This window comes from Sceloporus undulatus, chromosome 1 (assembly GCF_019175285.1).
Source record: "Sceloporus undulatus isolate JIND9_A2432 ecotype Alabama chromosome 1, SceUnd_v1.1, whole genome shotgun sequence".
In the NCBI taxonomy this organism is placed as follows: Eukaryota; Metazoa; Chordata; class Lepidosauria; order Squamata; family Phrynosomatidae; genus Sceloporus; species Sceloporus undulatus.
The window spans coordinates 138270536-138294549 of NC_056522.1; the positions used below are offsets into that span (position 1 = coordinate 138270536).

The 24014-nt window shown below is 39.3% G+C and overlaps 1 protein-coding gene across 1 annotated transcript; it reads left to right on the top strand.

Annotated features, from left to right (window-relative positions):
* Nucleotides 1–3654: 3654 nt before the first annotated feature.
* On the top strand, nt 3655–22496 carry CLN8 (CLN8 transmembrane ER and ERGIC protein). The gene is made up of 3 exons (XM_042440703.1): nt 3655–3812; nt 7526–8199; nt 15676–22496. The coding sequence occupies exons 2-3, from the start codon at nt 7648–7650 to the stop codon at nt 15997–15999; spliced, it is 876 nt and encodes a 291-aa protein (XP_042296637.1). The 5' UTR covers nt 3655–3812; nt 7526–7647; the 3' UTR covers nt 16000–22496.
* The last annotated feature ends 1518 nt before the right edge of the window (nt 22497–24014 follow it).

A 24014-nucleotide genomic window follows, 5' to 3' on the forward strand; every position in this document is an offset into this window, starting at 1 on the left:
GCCGGATGGGGATCAGGTTAGGAGAAATGTGGCGAGCCATGGGAAGGATGGGGTTCACAGAGAAAAGAAAGAGGTGAAGCTAGTTACATTAAAGGTCAACAACAACAATACAATATGACAAAAACAATAATAATGCCAGCTCAGGCCTTCTGGGTGGAGTCAATGCAAGCAGGAAGTACTTCCAGGAGCACAGGTTATACTTGTCCTTCTTCCTGTGGGAATCTGGGACCAGCAGGAGAGTGAGATGGAGCAGGGACCAGGAATTACAGTATTATTTTCCCAGTTGCCAGGGGCCACCACTTTGAAAATCACTGGTACAGATGTGCAGCCTCTTTATGCATGAATTAAATGGGGCTTCCTCCCCATAAGTCACAGGCTTTTGGGGAGTAAATCCCAGTAAATGCACGCAAAGGGTTGCAACCATGCCCAACTATTCTTATGCATACGTGTTGTTGTTTGCCTTTAAGTCATTTCCAACTTGGCAACCCGAAGGTGATTTATCTGGCAAGTTTCTTCAGAGGGGGTTTTGCCACTGGCACTCATCTGACACTGAGAGTATGTGGTTTGCCCAAGGTCACCCAGTGGGTTTTCATGGCTCAGTGGGATTCACCCGTCTCAAGAGTCCAGCATTCAAACCACTGCACCACGCCGGAGTAAATCCGCTTACACGAGTGATATTTATTCCTATAGCCTGGCTAATCTTTACAGCTATTCATTTATTGCTGTTTTTGCAGTGGTTGGTCCTCCCCAATCAGGATACATCCACACAGATTGGAAAATCTCAGATTTTGTTTTGTACTTTCTATTTTTATTGGTTAAAATATATAGTATTTAATTATGTTTTTTATTGTTCGGGGGGAATGGGGATCTTGGAATTTTTAATGTATTCTCTTTTAACTGTATTTTGCTTTACTGTTGTAATCCGCTTGGATTCTTGAGATTAAGTGGAATAAATTATTATTATTATATTATTATTTTATTATTATTAACTGACATTTTACACATCAGTGTGGCTTAATCCGCATGCGTTTACTGAGAAGGAAAAGAGAAACAAAGAGGTGGTTGTGATTTGAGCATTGGATTATGACTCTGGGACCTGGGTTCAATTTGGGTGAACTTGGGCAAGTCACACTCTCTCAGCTCAGAGGAAGCAATGGCAAACCCGCTCTCAGAAACATGCCAAGAAAACCCAGTGAGTGATAGTTAGACTGAGGTCAGAGTGACCTAATGTCCCAACTGAAACGAGAACAAGGCACCACAAAATGCAGGGCATTCAAATAAATGGAGGACATGACCAACTAATAGCTAAATCCACTCAGTATCCATGTACATGACATGCTTTTAGAAATGCTCAAATGGAGGACACTTTGGAATTCCTCTTGGACAGAAGGCTTGAATGGGGACAGGCCCTGACAACGGAGGGCTCAATGCTTAGGGTCAGGAAAAAACAACAACTTGAAGGCACACAACAATTGTGTACAAATCTCATGATGTGGTCTTGCCTCAGAACACCCTCAAAATTTAGAACGAGGAAAAAATTAATATTTAAGAAAGGGAAAAAATACCAAAAAAATTAAGAGGAAATTTTTAAAATTGAAGAAAGAGCGAAAATCTGAAACAAATTGAGAGGGTTGTTTTTCAACCAAAAAACCTATATATATATATAAATCTAAATAAAAAATTAAATTAAAATAAATTATTTTTTTATTTAATCTTTATTAAAGTTTACCATACATATATATAAAAAACATATATGACTACATAAAACATTCATAACATACCAATATAATACAATACATACATTCAACCTTGACCCCCCTCTAAACAAACCCACCACTACAGATACCATAACAACATTACTACAAGAACATAATGACTTCCTCCTACGGAGGGTTGAGACTGATTTAGCCCCGCAATTTTCCTTAATACAAAAAGAAAAAGATCATTCACCGCACTTGTGTAATCCATGATTATACTTAAATTAAAACTTTTACACATATTTTAAACAAATCTATAATCCTTCAATCCTCAATTGAATTAAAAAAAAACTTTACCCCTTATGAATTTGTTCTCCGTTTATATCTCCCCGCCATTTTGCTAATTTCTTCTAACAATCTTTATAACACAATATGAAGTTTCCAATAAAATTACGGACAAATTCTCTGATTTTAACATGATCAAAGGATGCCAAATTAATTTCTCCTTTTTCCAATTCAGTTCATAACATAACAAGTACTTTGTCCAATTCCATAAAATCTATTAAGTTTTCAAGCACATTCATCAAGTAGGCTCTGCATCTCCTTTCCAATGGGATGCAGAGGTCATTCTGCCGCTGAAACCATGTAAAGAATATTTCGTGCTTGTTTCCAATTTATCATCTGAAATTATTAACAAAAAGTTTGGCTCAAATTTAAAATTCACTTTTACAATTTGTTGCCTTTTATTATATATTTGTACCCATATTTTTTGACATGCTTACATACAACCACAACGACGCGAAAGGAGCCTGGTTCTGTTCTCACACTCCAATATAATTTAAAATAAAGTAGGTGATGGGGATTGTTGGTCAAAGGACAAAGAAACCTCAGTATGGTAAAAAACACACACACACACACACACCAACACAACAGAGGGGGTTTTGTCCCCCCCAAAAAAATACCCACCCTACTTATTTAAAGTAATATTAAAATGCTGGGTTTTTTTTTCATTTGACCCCAAAAAACAGACGTTATTTTTAATATTTAAAGGGTTATTTGACCAAAAAAAATCCCCCCATTTATTTTTAAATAATATTACAGTACTGGTTGTTGTTTATTCCATTTGACCAAAAAACTCCCCACCACTTTATTTTTAATATATTAAAAACAGTTGTGTTTTTTCATTTGTCCAAAAAAAACCCCACCCTACTTTATTTAATTAACATTGCAACGCTGGTTGTTGGTTGTTGGATTTTATAAAGACCACCCTATTTAATTTATGTAAAAGCTGGAGTGATCACTTTCTTTTAAAGAAGGTTACCTGATTATATATATTATAATCAACTGTCATTTTATATATATATTATGATATATTATTTATTAATAAAATTTCTAATATATATTTATTTTATATATGTTATAACATGTAATCTATATACTAGATATATGATTATATGTTTTATATATATATATTACAATATATTTAATTATAATGTAATATATATAATATACACTATGTATATATATATATATATCTTATAATATTATATAAAATGTACATAATATATATTTTTTATATTATATATTATAATATTGTATATAGACTGTATATACTTATAGTTACTAATATATACTATATATATTATATATATTATAAAAAATGAGGAAAAAATATTTCTGTCTCCCCCCCCCTCTGAAGGCGGAGAATGGAACGAGCCGAGGATTTTAAACCGCGACCATTCCATTCCCATTGCCTCCCGGGGGTGAGCAAACAAATGGTTTGATCCAAACATCAGCGACGCCTACAATCCCGACGCAGGGAGAGGGGAAGGAGCAGGAGCAGTAGCGGCAGTTTACTCCCTGCGCGCGCGAGAGGGAGGTATTGCGCGCGCGCGCACGAGCTAAGGCTGAGGCGCATGCGCAGCTTTGCCCGGGTGAGCGGCTGCCGTTGAGGAGCGCGTGACCGGCAGGAAAAAGGGAGGCGGGGCTTAGCCTGGGTTTAGCAACAGCAAAGCAAAAGGAAGTAGGCAAAGCCAGCAGCGGCAGTAGTTGCAACTCCAGCAGAAGGACCGAGAGGCCTCTTTGGAGGAAGGCTGAGCTCAGCATTTGCGAAGCGTAAGTTCTCTTTGGGAGAGCATACTTTGCACAGAGAGCCACAGGGGGTTTCCATGGCTCTTGATCACATATTAGTATTAGTATTATTATTATGAGGGAGGGGGATGGGCTGCTGGGATCATGTCATGGGAGCCCAGAAAGAAGGTCGGAGGCGGTGAGGTTCATGTTGTGAGCCGCCTTGATCCAACGGGAAAGGCGGCATATACATAAAAATATTATTATTAATATTATTATTATTTGACAGTTTGCAGCTGTTGCTTCTTGTGTCTCCTTTGTTTTCCCCAGGAGAACAATTTAAGGGGAAATCAAAGCCCTTTTCATATCGGTTTAAGCCTTATTATTTCATATGTCACCTTTATTTTATATATTGTAATATAAATTGTAATATTTGATATCATATTTTAATGTAATCTAATGATGCGCTATACAGTATTATGTTATATTATCAGAGCTAATAATAATATAATAATAATGTAGTACATAATTAGATTATATCAAAATATGATGTAAAATATTACAATATATACAACAGTATATAAAATATAATATATACATTTTTATATATTGTAATATAAATTGTAATATTTTATATCATATTTTAATGTAAACTAATGGTATGGTATACTGTGTTATATTATTAGAGCCTCCAATCTGATTGGAGGCTCTAATAAGATAGTATAGTATATCATTAGATTACGTTAAAATATGATGTAAAATATATATATAACATTACAATATATAAAATAAATATGTAATACAGTTGGCCCTTCGTATACATGGATTTTTATACACAGATTCAAGCATCCATGGTTTGAAAATGTTCCAAAAAAGTATAAATGTCTTAATACCAAACCTTGATTTTCCATTTTTTATAAGGGACACCATTTTACTCTGTCATTATATTCAATGGGACTTCAGCATCCATGGATTTTGTTATTGGAACCAAACCCCAGCGTATAACAAGGGTCCACTGTATTCCTATTTGAATGGGGAACCCTCAAGAGAGGTTTCCGTAGGGATTTGTTGAGATTAATAAAGTACAGTCAGCCCTCCATAATATCCACAGATTCAAGCATCCATGGCTTGAAAATATATATATTTTAAAAAAACCTCAAAAGCAAACCTTGATCTTGCCATTATATTTACACGAGACCAGTTTACTATGCTGTTGTGCTCAATGGGATGTAACCAAACCCTAGAGGATACCAAAGACTGTATATAGCTTGCCAGACCCAGTCATGTTGGTTTTGTTGGCCGTTGTGTGTTGGGGTTTATATCCTGCCCTGCTCACAGACCTGGGACTGAAAGGACCCTTAATTCAGACTCAAAAGAACTCATTCTTAAAACTAAACAAAATATAGCCAGCATCCAGACTTACTTGTTAAACACATATTTAACAAACAGTTTAGCACTCACTGAAAGAGAGAGGAAGGGAAAGGAGTGCAGCACCTCTTCCTCAGCAACAAGATGGTTTTCAAAAGCTTGCCAGAGGGTTTTGTTTTGTTTTAAAAGAGGTTTTGTCCTGGGTGTGTGTGTGTTTTTCTATGGGAACAGCCTGACCTTTGGAAAAGGGTTTCTACCTGCTGGATAAGGCTGGTTATGGCCTTCAGTCTAATTGTATGGCTGAAGTGTTGGTAACCAAGAAAATAGGGATATTAGTAAGAAACTTGGCAGAATGGTGATTGCTAAACGTTGTAAAAGTAAAGACGATCTCTTAATAAAAGATTGGTACCTAAAAGTATATGAAATGATAGAATCAGATAGACTCACAAATTTACTGAGGGATGGAGATGAAAATACTGTAGGTGGGAAGATACATGGGAATCTATTGTGGAGTATCTTAGAGAGCAAACATAGAAAGCACCAAAATAAGAATCACAAAGAGGAAATGAGATGGTTGGAAATAAGTAACTATTACAGACATAAAATATTGTTGGACTGCTTCAGCTACTAGAAAATAGAAGTCATTTGTGGTAATGAAATAAAGGTTGATGTTACGTTAAGGAAATATAACGCAGAGAAATATAGAGTGTACAAAAGAAGTAAGAACTGGTAGAATACAGGAAAAGTAGCAGCATTTATTGGTGTTAATAGTAATGTATATAAGACAAAGATATTTAAGACATTGAGACTTTATAATTGATATAGTATAGATAACGGCAAAAGGTTAAGGCTAACTGAATTAAACAGCTAAAGAGTGATTATAACTGGAAAGTGCATTGAAATCAAATTTCTTCAGTTTGAAAGATGGGAAGGGATTTTAAATGTATAGTGTTTGTATAGTAGGTGTAGTGGTATGTATTATATCTTTTGTTAAATGCCTTTTTTAGGTATGTGTGGTGTTGTTTAAATATGTTGTATGAACATATGTTTGTTGAAATTTTTAATCAATAAAATTTATTTAAATAAATAAAAAAGAAACTTGTCAGCATTGTGTCCTTTTATGACCTTTGATTTGATGAGATGGGGTATTACCCAGTAAAAAGAGTGCAGATTTGGTATATAAACAGGCCCTGGCACCTCCAGATTAAAAGGCTGGGGTTCTAGCTTGATGTGTGAGATTTCTGCCTGTAAACCTGGGAAGTCCCTGCCAGTCAGAATAGATGAAACCTGCCAAGCAGGCAAAGAGTCTGACCTAGCATATCCATTTCTGATTATAAGCCTTTAAAATACATTTTAAACATGATATCTGATGTAGAACAAACCTTGAAGGACTTGGTATTTGAAGGTTTTATTGTTTAGACTACAGGGTTGGAAGTGAGTTCTGCCTGTTTGACAATGTTCAGGTGAGATTATGATCTGAATCACCCTTCATATGAAAGGAGGAATGACTATGAGTGAGTTGTGCATGTGGAGCATGAGACACCCATGGGGCCAAGGAAGGGTAAGGATGGGAGGAAATCCCACAGTATCTCTTACCTTGTAGTGACTTCTCTTATTGGGAACAGAATAAGAGAGATTGGTAGGCAGTTTGTTTCCTGTAAGAGCTTAAACATCCAGAACCACATAGGACATCTTCATGTTGCTGCCACGGCCTAGACACTGTGAGGTAGGATTCCATACGTCTGTATGCCCTTTGTCCAGTCTCTTACCCTCATTGAGTAGAGACTTGAAGAGGAAATGCCACAGACCACATACAACAGAGGTTCCCAAACTGTGGTAGTGAGTTTCTTCATGGCTGTAAAGAGCAGGAACACTTGTGTTCTCTAGATATTAATGAACTACTGGTATTTCTTTCATTAATCCTCATCAGTCCCCAGGCTTTTTGTAAAGTACAGGAGGGCCAGTGTCACTGTTTAACACATTGATGCAATACAGTGTTTGGAGTGTTGCCTGACTGTGATGATGAGTGGGAAAGGGGTTGTATCAGTGGCCTTGCCTACTTGGTTCCTGGGTCCTGGTGTTGCTGGAGAAACATGGAAACAAACCACAGAGTCATGGCCCCTATGCTGCAACTAGTAATGTATTAATTGGACATTGGTGTGTGACTTGTTAGAGAATGAGCTGGGTGGTAAAGGAATCTGTGACCCTGCCTATATGATTTCTGGGTCCTGGTGGTGTTGGGGAGGCATGGGAACAAACCACAGAGTCATGGGTCTTATGCTACAGCTACTAATGTATGAATCAGACCTTGATGTATGATTTGTTAGAGAGTGGCATACATACATATATTCACATTTTTTTCTATACACTTTCTTTCCCTTTCTCTGCAGATGGCAGTGTGCATGTGGTCTCTGCTCAAGTTAAGGGCAGAGGTTCAAGATCCTTGAATAGCCCTGCTACGTGGGGGAAACTTTCCCCAAAGCATTCACAGGACACAAGACTGCAACATAAAATGGAAAAAATGAATCTCGAAAATTATCGGGTGATGCCCAGATCCGTATTTGCTTGGGATTATGTTCTGTGGGAAGTCCGTTTGAAAATAATGGCAGCTGGCTTCTTTCTCTACTTGGGAGTATTTTATCTCTCACACTGCCTATCTTCACGGTTGAGTATCATTTACCGCTTGCTCCCTGCAAAGGAGAAAGTCTTCTGGAATCTGGCAGCTACCCGAGGTGTGTTTGGCATCCAGAGTTGTGTTGCTGGGTTGTGGGCCTTGCTTTTGGATCCTGTTTTTCAAGCTGACAAGGTGCATTCTCAACAGGACTGGAGCTGGTTCAATTGTCTAATAGCCTCTGGTTTCTTCTTGCTTGAAAACGTAGCTGTTCATGTCTCCAATGCTGTCTTCAGAACTTTTGACTTGTTCTTGGTTGTTCACCATTTCCTTGCCTTCGGTGGCTTTTTTGGTCTGATCACCAACGTAAAGTCTGGACATTACATACCCTTGATGGGAATGCTACTTGAGATGAGCACACCTTTTACCTGCATATCATGGATGCTCTTAAAGGTGAGATACTAAAAAGCTAAGGAAATGTTGTCTTCATTACTGCTGAGCTGGTCAAGATCATGGTTCAGCTGCCACCTTGATTTTCACCTTCTTTCCCCTTCACCGTGATATGATAAATTGAATTCTTCAGCCTGTGGAGAACATGCTTCCACAGGTCCTTTTTGTGGCTTCTCTGTCATCCCCCCTCTCCATTGTGATTTAAATTCATTGTTGTGTGCCTTCGAGTTATTTCCGATTTATGGCAACCCTCAGGCGAAGCTATCATGGGATTTTCTTGGTAAGATTTGTTCAGAGGAGGTTTGTTCTTGCGTTCCTCTGAAGCTGAGAGTGTGTGACTTGCCCATGACCACCCAGTGGGTTTCAAAGTTGAGTTGGTAATCGAACTCTGGTCTCCAGAGTTGTAGTCTAGCACTCAAATGACTACACTACACTGGCTCTCCTTTTTTTCTTTTCACTTAAAATTACGATACTACATTTCCAAGGCAAAATGTGACACATGCAGCCAACAAACAAGCCCTTTTTGCCTTCCTCCCTCCTTGATGCTCCCTAGTTAAAGCCAAAGTTGTCCTCTCTTCTCCATCTCTCTTGCTTTCCTCTTTTCTTCCTTTTTCAGAAGGCAAAGAAAAAGATTTGTTGCTGCTGCCAATATCTGGTTCTGTACAGAGCCCCTCTGGATCTAGGACCTGGCTGTGTATGGATTCCAGTATTTTGTAGTCAAAAACACTTAGTAGCCAACCAGTCTGGAGTTAAAATGGGGCTTTTATTCTTTTCATTCCACAACTCTCAGTATTCACTGCTTGGCTGGAGAATGGTGACCTTAAATGGCCTGTTACTTAGTCTGGAGCTTGTCACTCGGTTTCATATCCATTGGCTGCAGGGATTCCTGTTTGTTGTGTTGCTTCATGTCATTTCCAACATATGGTGACCTCCTGCGGTTTTCTTAGCAAGATTTGTTCAAAAGGAGTTTGCCGTTGTTTTTGTCTGAGGCCAAGAGAATGTGACTTGCTCAAGGTCTCCCAGTGGGTTTCCATGGCTAAGCAGGGATTTGAAGGCTTGTCTCCAGAATCGTCATCCAGTTCACAAATGACTACACCACAATTGGTATCTGTACAGATGGCTTTTAGTGGAGTGGCTGCATCTGCGGTATATGTCTGCTTCTAGTCCTCCAGTACCCTTCCTGCCTTATTTTTTTTTTGTGGGGGGGGGGCAGTCATGGGATGTAGTTATTGCTGCTGAGGTAGTTCCAAATAAATACACCTCTTAATATATTCATAAGTTAGGGCAAGGGACATGTTTTCCATCTTTCTGGATCCTAGTCCATTCTGTTCCACTCTCATAATTGTATAAATCTGTTTTATAACCTGAGACTTTAATATCAATCAGTAATTCATCTGAAGAAGTGGATTTATATCCCTGAAGGCTCATGGTAAAATAAAAATTACTTAGTCTTAAAAGTGCTGCTGTATTCCTTCCCCTCCCTGCCTCCCTTTCCCTTTCCTTCTTTCCAGAATGTATAAGTAAAATAGGGAAGGATATAATATTTCCCTAAATTTGTTCTTCCAAAATACATGTATTTAATATTTTCATTCATTAATGACTCCCAATAACTTTTATACATGTAATTTATATTTTGTTTAGATTTACAAGTGTTTCACATTAAAAAGAAGAAAAGTATATTTATTCAAAAACATAATTGCAGGTATAAGAGAGGTGAGAGTGGATGAGCTTACCCTGGCATATGTTGATAATTACAAAACTAGCTAAACAGGACACCAAACTAATTTGAATTTGGTCTTTTTTTTTTGGTATGTGTAAGGAGATGCTACTGGAAAAGGAAGGAACCCTAAACTCATAAGCTAGTATTTCTAGCACATTGGGTATAAATAGGATCGTGAAGGCTTCCTCGGGTCAGTTTGGGTATTTGTATTTCCTTGGCTTGTATAATTTATGAGTTTGAAACCGTCAGTATGATTTTCTATGCAGGACATTTTTCTGTAGATCATCAGTGCATGTAAAGCAGCCGTCATATCTTACATTGGTTAGAATATTATCAGTGTTAGAATATGCAGAGCAAAGTTGCAAGGTGCGCATTCTTTATGCATTTTCACACACTTTATGTGGAAATAATGACTGGGTTGTCAGGGAAGCTGGAAAGTCACAGTTTGGGGAAAATATTTAATATTGGAACTGCTCATTTTGTAATATTACAAAAATTTTGTCTAATTACATGTAAACATTCTGTGACATAGCAAAAGCTTTAAACTCCTAACTCTATGGCATGCATATTAGTTCCAACAAACAAACAAACAAAAATGATTAGGCCACCACAAGCCCCAGTAGCTTTTGCAGGGGGAGTGTATGTACACGGTTACTTCTGTCTGAAGATCCTTTATTTCTCCCACCCTTTTCCTTGGAGGAGGAAGATTTGTGAAAGCAAAACAAATGACAGAAAATGGACCCTTCTACCTTTTAGAAAGTCAAGCATATAGAGTCAGTTTCCTGTTGTTGCCCTTCCTTCTAGCTTACATGGGATGAGGTCAGTCAAGGGAAGAACCAGAAGGTACCCATCATACATAGATGAAGATATATCTGGCTTGAAGGGCTAGCATGGTCAGCATAGTGTAGTGGTTTGATCTTAGACTTCGACTCTGGAGACAAGTGTTCGAATCCCTGTTTCAGCCATATAAACCCACTGTGTGATCTTGGACAAATCACACTCTCTCAGCTTCAGAGGAAGGAAAAGGCAAATTTCCTCTGAACAAATCTTGCTAAGAAAACCCTTTGCCAGAAATCAGGTGAAGGCACACAACAACAAATCCTAAAGAAGGATGGGGAGATCGAAATGTTTTGCCAACACCTTTTTGTGCCCCACTAGTCTTGAGAAAGCCCCTTTGATACTTCTTACCCCTCCCTCAATGTGTTTAGATGAAGAATGGCCCCTAAAGGTCTATGAATAGCAAATTTGCTTAAAATATTTTCCAACCACAAAAGTGTACTGGACAACTGGAAGCTGAAGATGTAGCCATATAGTCCACCAAAGTGTGCTGGCCAAAAAATTGACCCCCACAGTTGCCCACTCCTGTTTTAAAAGGACAGGACAATGTACAAGTTGATGGCCATATGATTTGGGATCTCCCAGTTGAGCAAATAGCAGAACCAAGTCTTGTAAAATCTTATGACAGAATTGCAATTTAAATCTTGCAAGCTTACAGTCCTTGCTATCAGAGAAACCACCCAAGCTCCCGGTTACAATACAGGTTTCATAAAGTCTAAGCTTCATCATCTCAGATAGTCATAAGTAAGAAATGACTTGAAGGTACAACAACAAGCTTCATCTTCCAAATCCAGGTCTGAAGCAGGAGCAATGAAAGTATGGCCTACAGGCCATATGTGGCCTCCAGGATCAAAATTGTCCCCCAAATGTCCTCAGGTGGGGCATTTTCACCATGCGTTTGCCCCATCATTTTAGGCCAATAAGATGCCTTTTTCTGAAGTGAACAGGATATGTCGTCTCAGTTCCTATTGTTAAAGAAGCCCTCTCCTGGATCTAAAGTGGACCAAAAGGATCTAAAATATGTTGATAATGTCTGCACGGCCTTTACAGTGTATTTTTTTTTGGGGGGGGGGGGAGATCATGATAATGATGACTGTGTGATGGGGATTTTGCAGCACTCCAAGGGGTCATAAGGACCTAATGCTGGCCTCTAGCTTTCCACAGTTGTTCCTTCCCCCTCCCTGTCTAAAGGGGCAAAAGCTCACTTTTAAAAAGTAGCCAAAGAGCATTTTTAAGTTACTTCTGGGGCTATTCAAGTGGTGAGGAGGCTCTGGCTGTCTAGATGTTGTTGGATTCCCAACTCCTACCATTCCCAGATGATGGGAGCTGTGTTCCAACACTGTCTGGAGAGCCACTGGTTTCCCAGTCCTGAACGAATGTGTTTCCACAGTTATCTGCAAAAAAGTATAGATGGAAATGAAAAACAAGCACATGATCCTTTGTGCCCATAGGGAAAGAAAAGCATTTTCCAGTTTTCCATGTTGTTCCACATCACATGCCATATTTTTTCAGGGGATGTTCTCAAAAGTATGCTTTCCTGCATATTCTTTCTATGACAAGAGGATTTAGCTTAGGAGAATTTCTAATTATTCTCCATGTATTCCCTTATTAAGCCCCAGCACAAACTGAGCAACTGTAAAGATTTATCACACATGAGAGATGAGCTCATTCAGAAGAGGGTGTTTCCAAACTTTGGCTGTACCATCTCTTTCAGGAAATTAAGGAAGTATTTGGGTGAGAAATCTAGCTGGTTACAGTGAAATCCTGGCAGTCAGTTTGCTTCTCATTTGGTAATCTTAACATCAGTAAATTATCACTTGCGTAGGTGTGCTGCAGAACTAATTTAGCTTCTGTTTAGTTAAATAGTGTTAAAATGGTCAATCGCAATCCCTGGAGACCTCTCAGGGTATTGTCCATTTTTTGCACAGTATTTTGTGATGGCAAGTGGGAGAAAATAAAAGGAGTTTGTTGTTGAACATTAAGAAAACAAGAATAATCAGTATGGAGGAGCTACAGGAGTTAAATATAGATGACAAGGAAATTGAAATACACTCGTCCCCCGGGTTACGAAATTAATTCGTTCCGGCGCCATTTTCGTAACCCGGAAGTCTTTCGTTAGCCGAATCCCCATAGGCGCTAATGGGGAAAAGCCGCGGCTCTGCCGCGGCTCCATTTAAAATAGCGCCGGCTTTTTTTCGCAACCCGGGGAAACCTTCGTAACCCGGAAATAATTAATTAAATGTTTTTTTTCGTAACCCGAAAAATTCGTAACGCGGCGCGTTCGTATCCCGGGGTACCAGTGTAGTTAAAAAATCCCCATAGCTTGGATCAGTCATTGATCAGAAGGGGGATTGCAGTCAAGAAATCAGAAGATGACTAGGATTGGAAAGGGCAGCAATGAAATAACTATACAAGATCCTAAAGTGCAAAGATATCAAACTGAATATCAGTTACCATTGTCCCAGCCATCAAATTTCCCATCACAATGTATAGATGCGAGACCTGGACAGTGAAGAAAGCAGATCGGGAAAAAATTAACTCATTTGAGATGTGGTGCTGGAGAAGAATGCTGAGAATACTGTGGATGGCCAAAGAGACAAACAAATCTGTCCTTGAATAGATCAAGCCGGAACTCTCTGGAAGTCAAGATGACAAAATTTGAGGTTGTCATACTTTGGCCACATAATGAGAAAGCACAACTCATTAGAAAAAAACAATAATGCTAAGAAAGATAGAAAGTAGTAGAAAGAGAGGTAGGCTGCACACCAGTTAGCTAGACTCAACTAGAGAGGTCATGGGCTTGAATTTACAGGACCTGAGCAGAGCAATGGAGGACAAGGTGGTCTTGGGGATCCTTCATCCACAGGGTTGACATGAGTTGTGGCTGACTTGAGGGCAGATAACAACAGCAACAGAGGCGGGGGCTTCACAGGGCGAGTTGGCAGGCTGCATGTGGTCCATCACAGTCTGCCCTGCCCAAACTGTGTACAGAGAATGAGTGCATTGGACATCTTTGTCACTTTATTCAATGAAACAGAGCTGGAGCTTTAGAATTAAGTTATAACATAATGCAGGATTTCTTGAGGTGCTGGTTTGGGTCCTAATATACCTCAAGGGAACAGAGGCAAAGTAAAGTTTCTCATCCCTTCGTTCCACCTAGAAGCCACTTGTGACCCCCAGAAACCCTCTCTTAGGCTTGGGGAGCTCTCCTGACTGTTGTGGGACAAAGAAAAAGCAGCAGAAAAACACCTGTGACCACCTATGAAATTAATTTTCTTAGGATCCAAGCCATTGTTACTTAAAATTTGTTTGGTGAAAACTGTCTAAGAGAACGATGAACAACTTGACATCGTTCTTTAAAGGGCAGCAACTACAAAAAATGCAAAGATGTATAGCAATGTATTTTTAGAACACTAAGTAGGGAATGAATTCCATATTCAAGCAACAGAAACTGGGCACAGTTTACTACCTGATCTTGCACTTCTACTTAAATTAAGGAGTTAAACTGGTAACTAGTGGTTATAGTTTAACACTGGTAGCCCTGCCAAAGACTTGACTTGCTGCCAGGTCAAACAGGGCTCTTCTTTTGATGAACAACAAGAACAACCCCCTCCCTTCCCCCCGAGGTTAGGCCAACCGCTGTTGTCCTTCCACCAGCAGGCAAAGATATTTCTATTCAGACAGGACTTCACGAAGAGAAACTCTTTTGCTATGTAGGGTGCTGTTCAGAATAAAGCTTTCTTTCTAGACTTCTCTGCCACACACTTTCACTGGGTCTCATCCTCCACAGGGGTGGAATGGGGCGAGAAAGGTCTCTGCAGACTCAGAGGTGGAAAGCACAACACAGGTTCCCCCAGTAACTTCCCACTGAGTTACTAGGCAAGGAGGGTTAAAACCAGTGGGTGGTGGCAGCTCAGATGGTCTTGAGAGGTCCTGTCCTACAATTGTTTGAATTAGTGTATTAAAAGTAGTTGTGTGTGTGTGTGTGTGTACGTACGTACATTGTCTTTTTATCCAAATCTATTTATTTCGGATGCCACCTTGCACTCAATTCTAAAACAAAGGCAGGATATAATTCAGAGAACAGAGAGAGCAAGAACGTGCACTGAAGTAAATAGGCTTCTGTATTTGCTGTTCCCTCTAACCTCCCAGCTCATTACATTGTAGAACTGTGCCCAGTATTTCCAGTTCTGTGGCTTAGCCCACTTACAGGTTGTATCATGAGGATGTTTTGGTACATGCAAAGTGCCCTTTTCACCACTGAGCAGTCCTTTCTAGTCATCAGGCCAAAAGACATGGATTTGCTTGCTCCTCTAGTGTTGATTTTAGTTCTCTGACCTTAGAATCCAGGACAGACTGTGCCTCGTATTTCTGATAACAACCCATTTTATTGTTCTAAGACAAATGTCATCTTTGGTCCAAAATACACTGCAGGCATAATCCAGTTTGAGGCCACTGTAATTGCCCTGGTTCAGTGCTAGGGAGTCCTGGGAATTGTAGTTCATTGTGGCACCAGAGCTCTCTGACAGAGAAGGCTAAATGTCTCAAAACTACAGTTCCCAGAATTCCCCAGCATTGAGCCAGGGCAGTTAAAGCTGGCTCAAAGTGGATTATTTCTACAGTTTGTTTTGGACCTTTGTTTTTTGACCAAGTCTCTGCTCGTAGCCCAATTGTATTCCTTTTCAAGTAGATTATTTCTCTTCTAATTAGAACACAGTTACTTTGAAAGCCTTCTGGTCTTGAAACACTTTTGTTCCCGAAAGTCTGTATAGGTAAGGACTTGTGTTTGGGAAGATCTACTTTGTGTGTACATTTGGAATTGTCATTATGCAAAGTATGTTACAGTATATAGTTCTGTGTAATCTCTGAAAATGCTGCATCATACAGTCTTAACTTCTGTTTTTTCTTTCTTTTTTTCCTAGGTTGGTTGGGCTGACACTTTGTTTTGGAAGGCAAACCAGTGGGTAATGATCCATATGTTCCATTGCCGCATGATCCTTACTTACCATATGTGGTGGGTGTGCATTTCCAACTGGAACGCTGTGCTGGAGAATCTGGGACTCCTTCATTTTGCAGTTGTATTCACTGGAATGACTGCTGTAACTTTTATACTTAATCCCTACTGGATGTACAAAAAGACTCAGCAGCTTCTCTGCCCTGTTGACTGGAACTTTACCAATAGGACAATGAAAAATGGCTCATCCAAAAAACTGAATGGAAAAGTGTCACAGAAGAAAGAGCTTTGATGCTAATATTTGCATCACTTTGGCAGCAGTAAAATAGAGCCAGAAGGATGCAGGGCAGGTAGCTAACTAGTATTGTGATGCTTCTGTTTGCTTGTTAAGAGATCTAAACCATATTTATTACTATTTTTTTTCTTATCAGTATTAACTCAGAAATGATGGTGTTACTAACTTAAATGTATGTTGTGGACAAATCTTGAACTTGGGGCATATTTTGGATACATCTAGAAATTACTGAAAGAAAGAAAACAAATACAAGGGAGAGGCTGGCATTAATGACTGCTTTCAAAAATCAGGTTGCCATTTCTAGTGTTTAGCAATCAAGTCCAATGCTTGTAACATACACAAGCTCATAGTCCTAGCCATACACTTTATTGTACATGACCATTATGTCAACATTTTTGGAACATAACTTATACTTACATTTTACTCCCTGACTGCTAGGACTACTGTAATATTCTTACATTCCTCTTAAAGGAGATCAAAAAGTGGAAGAGGAAGAGAATACATTACATGTAGTTTGATGAGTGGTTGAAAATTCAAAAGGTAATTGTGCTTTGTAGGTGGAAATCAAGTGGGAAAACAAAAGTCTTGTCCTCCTTGCATTTTGGAAGGAGGTTTCAAGAAGCCATCATTAACAGGTTTCAGTTCCTTCTGGCTGTTTGTTGATAATGTGGCATTCAGACATGCACAAACATAGCCCATTGTGTCTTGCAGGAATAGTCTTACTGGCCTTTGAAATGCCTGATCACTTCAAATAGTCTAAGTCTTTGGCACCTCTTAATCTTGTATCTTGTTTCACAGGTATGGGCAGAAAATGTCCAGCAGACTTTGCTGGCTTCTGGGGTGATCGCAAAGAATGTTGTCATGAGAGACTCTATCTTACAAAGTATTTTTGCACGTTTGTGAGCAAGAGTTCATATTTGAGCATCGCTTAACAGAGGTTAGGTCTGCTGGAGTGCCGATGTTTAAAAGATTGCAAGTGGACACACTTGCTTTATAAACATACACCACCAAGGGCATTCCTATAAAAAGTAGACTGCACAAGACTTAAGAAAGCCCATCCATTCCCTTTAGGTTACATTCTCATATTTTCTTTTAGCTCAGAAAGCTACTTCACATTGATTACTTCTGCCAGCTGAGGCCGCCCCTGGAGGTCCTATCTGTAGAAGGGAAGAATTGAAACTTCTTGATTTTCGCTTCTCCTGTACTTTCATGTGCTACTTTTCCATCACTGGAAGACCCCTCTCCCAAACTTTACAGAGTTAGGGAGGTGTTGGAAATCTTCTCTCCTTTTTCTACAAGTGGGATTCCTCCACTAGGTTAAAAGCCTTTTATGGACAGAAGTCATCCTCCTTTTTGCAAAATCCAAGCAAATGCTTCTTTCTGCCCAGCACAGAATCTTGACCGTACTTACCATAGATAAAGAAAAAACACATGACCTAAACCTGAATGGTAAGAGTCTGTTTGGAGTATAGCAAATATAAGCTGCATTTCATGGCAGAAGGTGAAATATAAAGTTCTTAAGTATAAAATATAATACATCCCATATTTTGGCCACTTGGGAAAGCTGCTGTTAAGCAGTGACAGACTTAATTGCGGCAAATGTTCTAATGTGTTAATCTCATAGCTTGCCTCGCTCTAAAGGTTTTTTGAATAATAAAATTTTAGATTTCTAAATCTGATTATAACGGGGTAAAACTTAAATCAGAATTAAAAGCCAGACTTATATTCTTCTGTCTTTTTTAACCACAACAGCTGAAATCCAGTCACATCTTGTTAACTCTTACAATGCTTCTGAAAGGTACTGGGACTGTGAAAGAAGCCCTATAACTATTGCACAACAATAACATCCTCCTTAAAGATTACAGAAAAGGGACTCAAAAGAATCTATTGTGGTAAAAGGTTGTGGAACACTGACACCTAGTGGGCATTCTAGTGTATAGCTAGTCTGTTTCAGCAAGGAAGGTACAAAATGAAGCTAAGCATATATGCACAATCCATCCAGATGGGTTTAAAAAAATATCTAGACAGTCCCAAATTGAGTTAATGTTCTTTCCAATTTTATTTTAGAGATCTATACACATTTTGTTTATCCCACAATATTTTCTGTCAGCTTCTGGTAAAATCAGAGACTCCTTCACTTAGTTTGCATAACATTGGAACATACAGGAACAAAATCTGGAGCTTTTCCAGTCAATATGGATGTGCCCAGCAAAAAATAATTACACTTGTTGTAGTTATGTGCGGTTGTGTTTTTGTTTTTAAAGCTGGTGCCTTTTTGTGTAAATTATTTTGAAATGGTTTAAATGAAATATTGGTTCACACATATCCTTCACCTACCACTATAGAAAAGAGTGTAGGAAATTTACAAGATCAAAACTATCTAAGAATGAGCAGAGTTGTTTTTGAAGTTAAGCTTTCCTTCCTTCCTTCCTTCCTTCCCTTCCTCTTGAGTAAAGAGACAAATATATGTACTTGTGATAATCCAGCACACAATACTCCTGTAGTCTTAAGTACTGTGTATTTCTGTTAGTAATCACATGCATATATGTGTCCAGTGAAATTTCAGCCCTAGAAATTTAAGTTTGAACTCTTACAGTGAGTGTAGAAGTTGGTTAGTGAGAATTTTAATTCATCTCCCAGTGGGTAGAATTCAACTTGCTCAAATCTCAGCTCTTGGTTTTCTGAGTGGAAATATGTTGAAAGTAACAAATTGTTTTCTTCTGGCTGAAGTGTCAGTGAGACAGAATGGGATGACTTTGATGGGGAAGTGAGATATCATTAGCAAGTTTTCATGACTGTAAGCCACATATATTCTAAACAATAGTGAGTCTGCTATCAGTATTCCTAGTCCAGCATCCTTGAGCATCTTGGTCCCTGTGAAGCCATGTTATTATGGCACCAGAGCTCTCTGTGATAGAGAAGGCTAAATGTCTCACAAAACTACAATTCCCAGAATTCCTTAGCATTGAGCCAGGGCAGTTAAAGCGGTCTGAGACTGTATTATTTCTGCAATGTGTTTTGGACCTCAGTTACAAAATCTCAACTCTCCACAGAGTATCAATGTTGCTGGTTTCAAGGATACTCACACTGTCTCCTAAGCCTACACACTAATAGTATTGCCATTCAGACTAATTATAGTAACTCCCTCACTTGGAGTAATTATCTGGCTAAAAGTCACTCACTCTAGACTTTAACTACAGCTCTCTCTGTGGAACTCATAAAACCTACGTCCTTCTCTGGACTCAGCCCAACCCTATCTCTCTGGAGTCTAAACCCTATCTGAAATGCCAACTGCCACAACAAATTTTCAACTTTTCCCTGCCAGCACGCCATCGGCTGATACTAGCTGGCTAATGATTGGCTTTTGCTATCTGTATTTTCGCTACACCACTTTGCCCTACTTTTCCTGCAGAGATTTGTCCCGCACATTGCTCAGAGAGAGCTCAGAGGCTGAGATGGTGGACTTCTTCTCAGAGAGGTTTCCATTGCTGGGAGGCGGCTGCTGCTGCTGCTGCTGCATGGGGAGGGTGCTAGAAGGATAGGTGCTGATGAAGAAGACATTGCTGGAGAGAGGTTGCTCAAAGCAGTAGGTGCTAGCATAGGTAGCATTGCATCGCGCGCTGCATAAGCTGTTGTCTGAGAGGGTCCATTGGAGTGTCTTCTGCGGGGACACTCTTTCCTGCTCAGCAGTGTTGCTGTCCATGATGATCAGCTTCTTTAAATCATCCTCAATGATAGATTTGTAGGTCTTGCATGGGGTGCGGAGGTCACGTAGGGAGGCTCGCAGTCAGGGCTGCTCAAACACATTCTTGGTACTCGGGTCTGCTTGCTTCTTTGGGTCTCTGACGGTGACATCTTCATTGTTCTTTTTCCATCCAGCTGGCAGGTGCTTGTTCCTGCTGCTCTGCTTGGAGAAAAAGGACTTGGGCACAGAGGCAGAGAGCTGGATTTGGATAATATTTCTAAGATATCAGTGACCAAATGGTAGACTATATATTGGCTGTATACTGATGAAGCTGAATCATATCTAGAGCTGCCTTGCTCTTTTCCCCCCTTTATTGGGTCATGTTTCTGTAAATTCAATGGGAAGGTCACCTCATGTGGGGAATAACTTGAGATGCTTCCTTTAGCAACATATCCTAAAGGTGTGACTTTTGAGCAAAACGTTTTCCACACTGCTGGAATCTGTGTTTTTTGTCTCCTGTGTGGACTATTTGATGGATCAAAAAGTTGGACTTGTTAGCAAAATGTAATCCACACTGCTGGAATTTGTATGGTTTCTTTCCTCTGTGGATTCTCTGATGACTCGCATGTTCTTCCACGGAGGACACATTCTCATAGTTTTCCATCATCACTTCATTGTACAAAAATCTCTGGTTTGGATCCAGTGGTTGCCATTTATCCGCTGTGAAATATACAGCGACATCCCAAAAGGTAATCTGTTTCGAAGTCATCTTTCTTAGTTTCTTCTATTGAAAATGATTTCAGTGTAGGTTCTCCTTTCTCCTTGCATTTGGAGACCATCTTGGACCTATGAACATCTTTGAAGGGGCCCCCTCAACCACCCTCCTGCTGGATCACTCTCCAAGTCTGCCTGGGATCCAATGGAGCTTTCTTGCCCAGTTCTACCAAGAGATTCTTGACCTGCTGCTCTTTCTGCTGCTTCTCTGCCTCTTCCTGACTCAGGAGAAAATCTGTCAGGGCTACTGCCTGAGAACAGTTCTGGGCCCCGCATTCCCTGACCCAGTTCATCATCTCCAGTGGCAAGATGGTCAGGAACTACTCCAAGTTCCACCAGGTCCAGGATCTAATTTTTTTGTGTGTAATGGTCTTGGGAGCCCACTCATTGAATTTCATCTTCCTTGGACCCACACCGGCCCTCCTCCTGGCGGTGGCATCAGTGGCCTTTTCCGAGCCAGAGCTATTCAGAGAGAGAGAAAGAAATAGTTGAAAGAGCTTTTAGAATTGCCTTTCCTTCAGGGAAGAGACTTGTTCACTATTAGAACACTCCACAGATTTCTTCTTCCCCATGTGTGTGCTGCTGTAGCAGAGCATCTTAGGGACATCTTTGCCCTTAGACAGATGGAGGAGGAATGCTTGGATAATAGTAAAATATTTTTCATAGATGGTAGGGGTTTTATTTGTGCAAATCCTACTCTGGGAGTTATAAAGGAAGTTACTGAGAAGAGGTGGGGAGAAAAACAAGAGTCTGGAAACAAAGCACCAAACAACTAGAAATGGTGTGTGTGTGTGTGTGTGTGTGTGTGTGTATGTTTGTTGTTACAGGGTCCCCCCCCCCAATTCCTTTAAATAATGAAGGCAGAACTAGAAGGTTTCAGGGAGGGCTCCAACTCCTGTTCATATTGTTCTGTTCTGCAAATCCCCCAGCTGTTTTAAATAAATGTTTTTGCAGGTGGGTTTTGAAATAGAAAGTATGCTATATGGCAAAGGATTTCCATAAGAGGCCTGCTGAAAAGGAAATGTGGTGGTGATAGTCCCATGAATGAGAGATCTCCAAGTCACCCTGTCCTCAACAGCTCTGATCAGATGTTGCAGACTCAAGGTGGAAATTGGGGGTGTTCAAAAGGTGTTAAGCACTACTGCCTCATATCCCTCCTGTTACATTCACAGTCACATTTACTAATTTAATGTCTAGCTCTCTGTGTCTGATCCCAAGATGGAACCAAGATTTGTGAACTGACACCATGAAAATGCCTTAAATGAAAGGATTAGATGAACCAAGTTTGGAATCTGGTCTTGGTGGGAAATGTATCTTAAATTTAAAAGATTCTCAAAATGAACAGCCAAAGCAAAATTCAATACAGAATGATATCTGCATGCAAATTACAATACAAGCTTTATTTCCCTTCCACAATCTCACATAAATATATTTTGCATACTCCACAGCAGAATCTGTTTGTATTCTCAATAACATAATCTCAATAACATAAGATTTATGATAAGCAAGAATAATGTTCTGTTCTTCGTTCTAATGAAGAAACAAGAAAAGTTATTCTTTGTTATTGTTTAAAGCTATATTAATGTTCTTTTTTAAAAAAGTCAAGAGTATTTTGTATGGTCTAATTTCAGTTTCTAATCTTGGCTAGAGCAGTCCCATTTGTGAGATGTAAATCAAAGAGTAAACTTCAGAAGTGTAATCCATGTGAGTCTTCTATTGTGGGGACCAGCAGTTGAATTCAGGTGCCAGAGTCTTGAACCTGTTCGATGGTGAAGAACTGGCTTTTAGCAACTGGTCCGATGTTTCGTGCCTTTGAACTGTAGTGGATCTCATCTTTCCTGCATCTTGCACATTCATCCTCTGGCTTCATTAGCAACTGAAATACTGTGCTTCATGTTCCCCTTCATTTTCCTTATCTGTTATTTGCAATCTGGGTGTATTCCTAAAGAAATATGAGTAGATATCACTCCTATTTTTTTTAAAAAAAAAAAACCTTTTTATGGTATAATTGTATAATAAAAAAGTATTTTATACATTGGAGGTGTGATTTATTTTCTTGTTGCTCTTCTGTCAGTGAATATGCTAATGTTTGGTTTGTTTCATGAAAATACTATGGCTTCCTCTCTTTAAATGATGGTGGTTTAACAGGCTTTGCAATATATTGCTTTCATTTAAAATAATTTACATATTCTTACAGTCAGTTGTACAGCTTAGCACTAAAAGCCTCCTATTAGCACTTCAGTGATGAAAGTGCTCTCTTCAATAAAATTTAATCTCTTTCTCCTCAATGCTTTTGATAAAATGCTGTGCTTTAAATATGCCAGATCTGTTAAGTCCTACTAGAGATCTGTCTAGTCTAATATCCTGCTTTCTCTTGTTGCCATGTCCAGAAAGCTCACAGGCAGGACATAAAGGCTATGGACCTCTCACACGAATTGGGTGCTGTTTCTGAGTGGAGTTACTGTCTCTGATTGTACAGTCTATAGCCACAGAAACAGCTATCATTTCTAAATTTGTCTAATCCCAGGCCACTACTGTATTCTTTAGTGGTAAGTTACACAAGCGTATATGATGGGGATGGTTGCAATTGGTACAATGGGAAACACATTAGCCCCCTGCATGATTTTGGAGGGCAGCATCCCTCCACTATACCTTCTCTGCCCTTGGAATGTTTTATTTGACTTCTCCACTTTTGACTAAAAACATGCCATGCACCTTTTAGGAGAAGTAGGGGGCAATTTTGCCATATTTGGAAGACCCCCACCCCCTCTCCCAGGCTGTTTAAAGCTTAGCAGGCAAACCTTTGTTGCAATGATCAGCTTTCTCCACACCATGCTTTTTAAAACCACTTACTGCACTCTTGTCTCCAAACTGTAAACCCCAAACATTTTATTATTTCCTCACAGAGAGGGTGTTCCAGTTCTATAATCGCTGTTGCCATTTTATGTTCCTTTTCTAGTTCTACAGTCTCTTATGAGATGCTATCAACTGGATTGTGCTCACTTACAAGTATGGCTGCACGGTATATTTATATCAAAGAATACTAGTCCTCTAATTGAATCAACTGCACTAAGATATTTCCTTTAATGTTCCTATGTATTGAAGTGCTGCTTTTATTGAGCAGTTCAGGCATAGTTACATGATACGAAAATATTTTTTCCTGACTTATCACTGACAGTTCAGTCATAGTTAGGCTCATTAATAAAATGTGCATCACTGTTTACTTTCATTTAACTTATTTTTCTGTTTTGTTGTGCATTTGCTCAATGAATGGCACCTCTTGTCATCTCTCATTTGACTTCCGTTACTTTTTCAGTTGCCTTAAGATTATTTACATTTTTATTTTGTTGCTATACTAAACTCTTGTCAGGCATGACAGGTTGCAGTTATTTTTAAAAAATAATTTATAGAACTAAACCCTGAATCTCAAGTTCTCTCTCAATAAATAATATAATTTAATATATAATAAATAGTGTATAATAGTCTGTGATGTCTTTGCTCTGTTGTGTGCCTTCAAATCATTTCCATTTTACGCTGACCTCTAAGGTGAACC

Bases quoted from the DNA above. Each gene is read 5' to 3' on its own strand.
- CLN8 (XM_042440703.1), top strand. From the start codon at position 7,648: ATGGAAAAAATGAATCTCGAAAATTATCGGGTGATGCCCAGATCCGTA. The intron at 8,200-15,675 runs GTGAGATACTAA...TTTTTTTCCTAG, and splicing joins TATCATGGATGCTCTTAAAG to GTTGGTTGGGCTGACACTTT.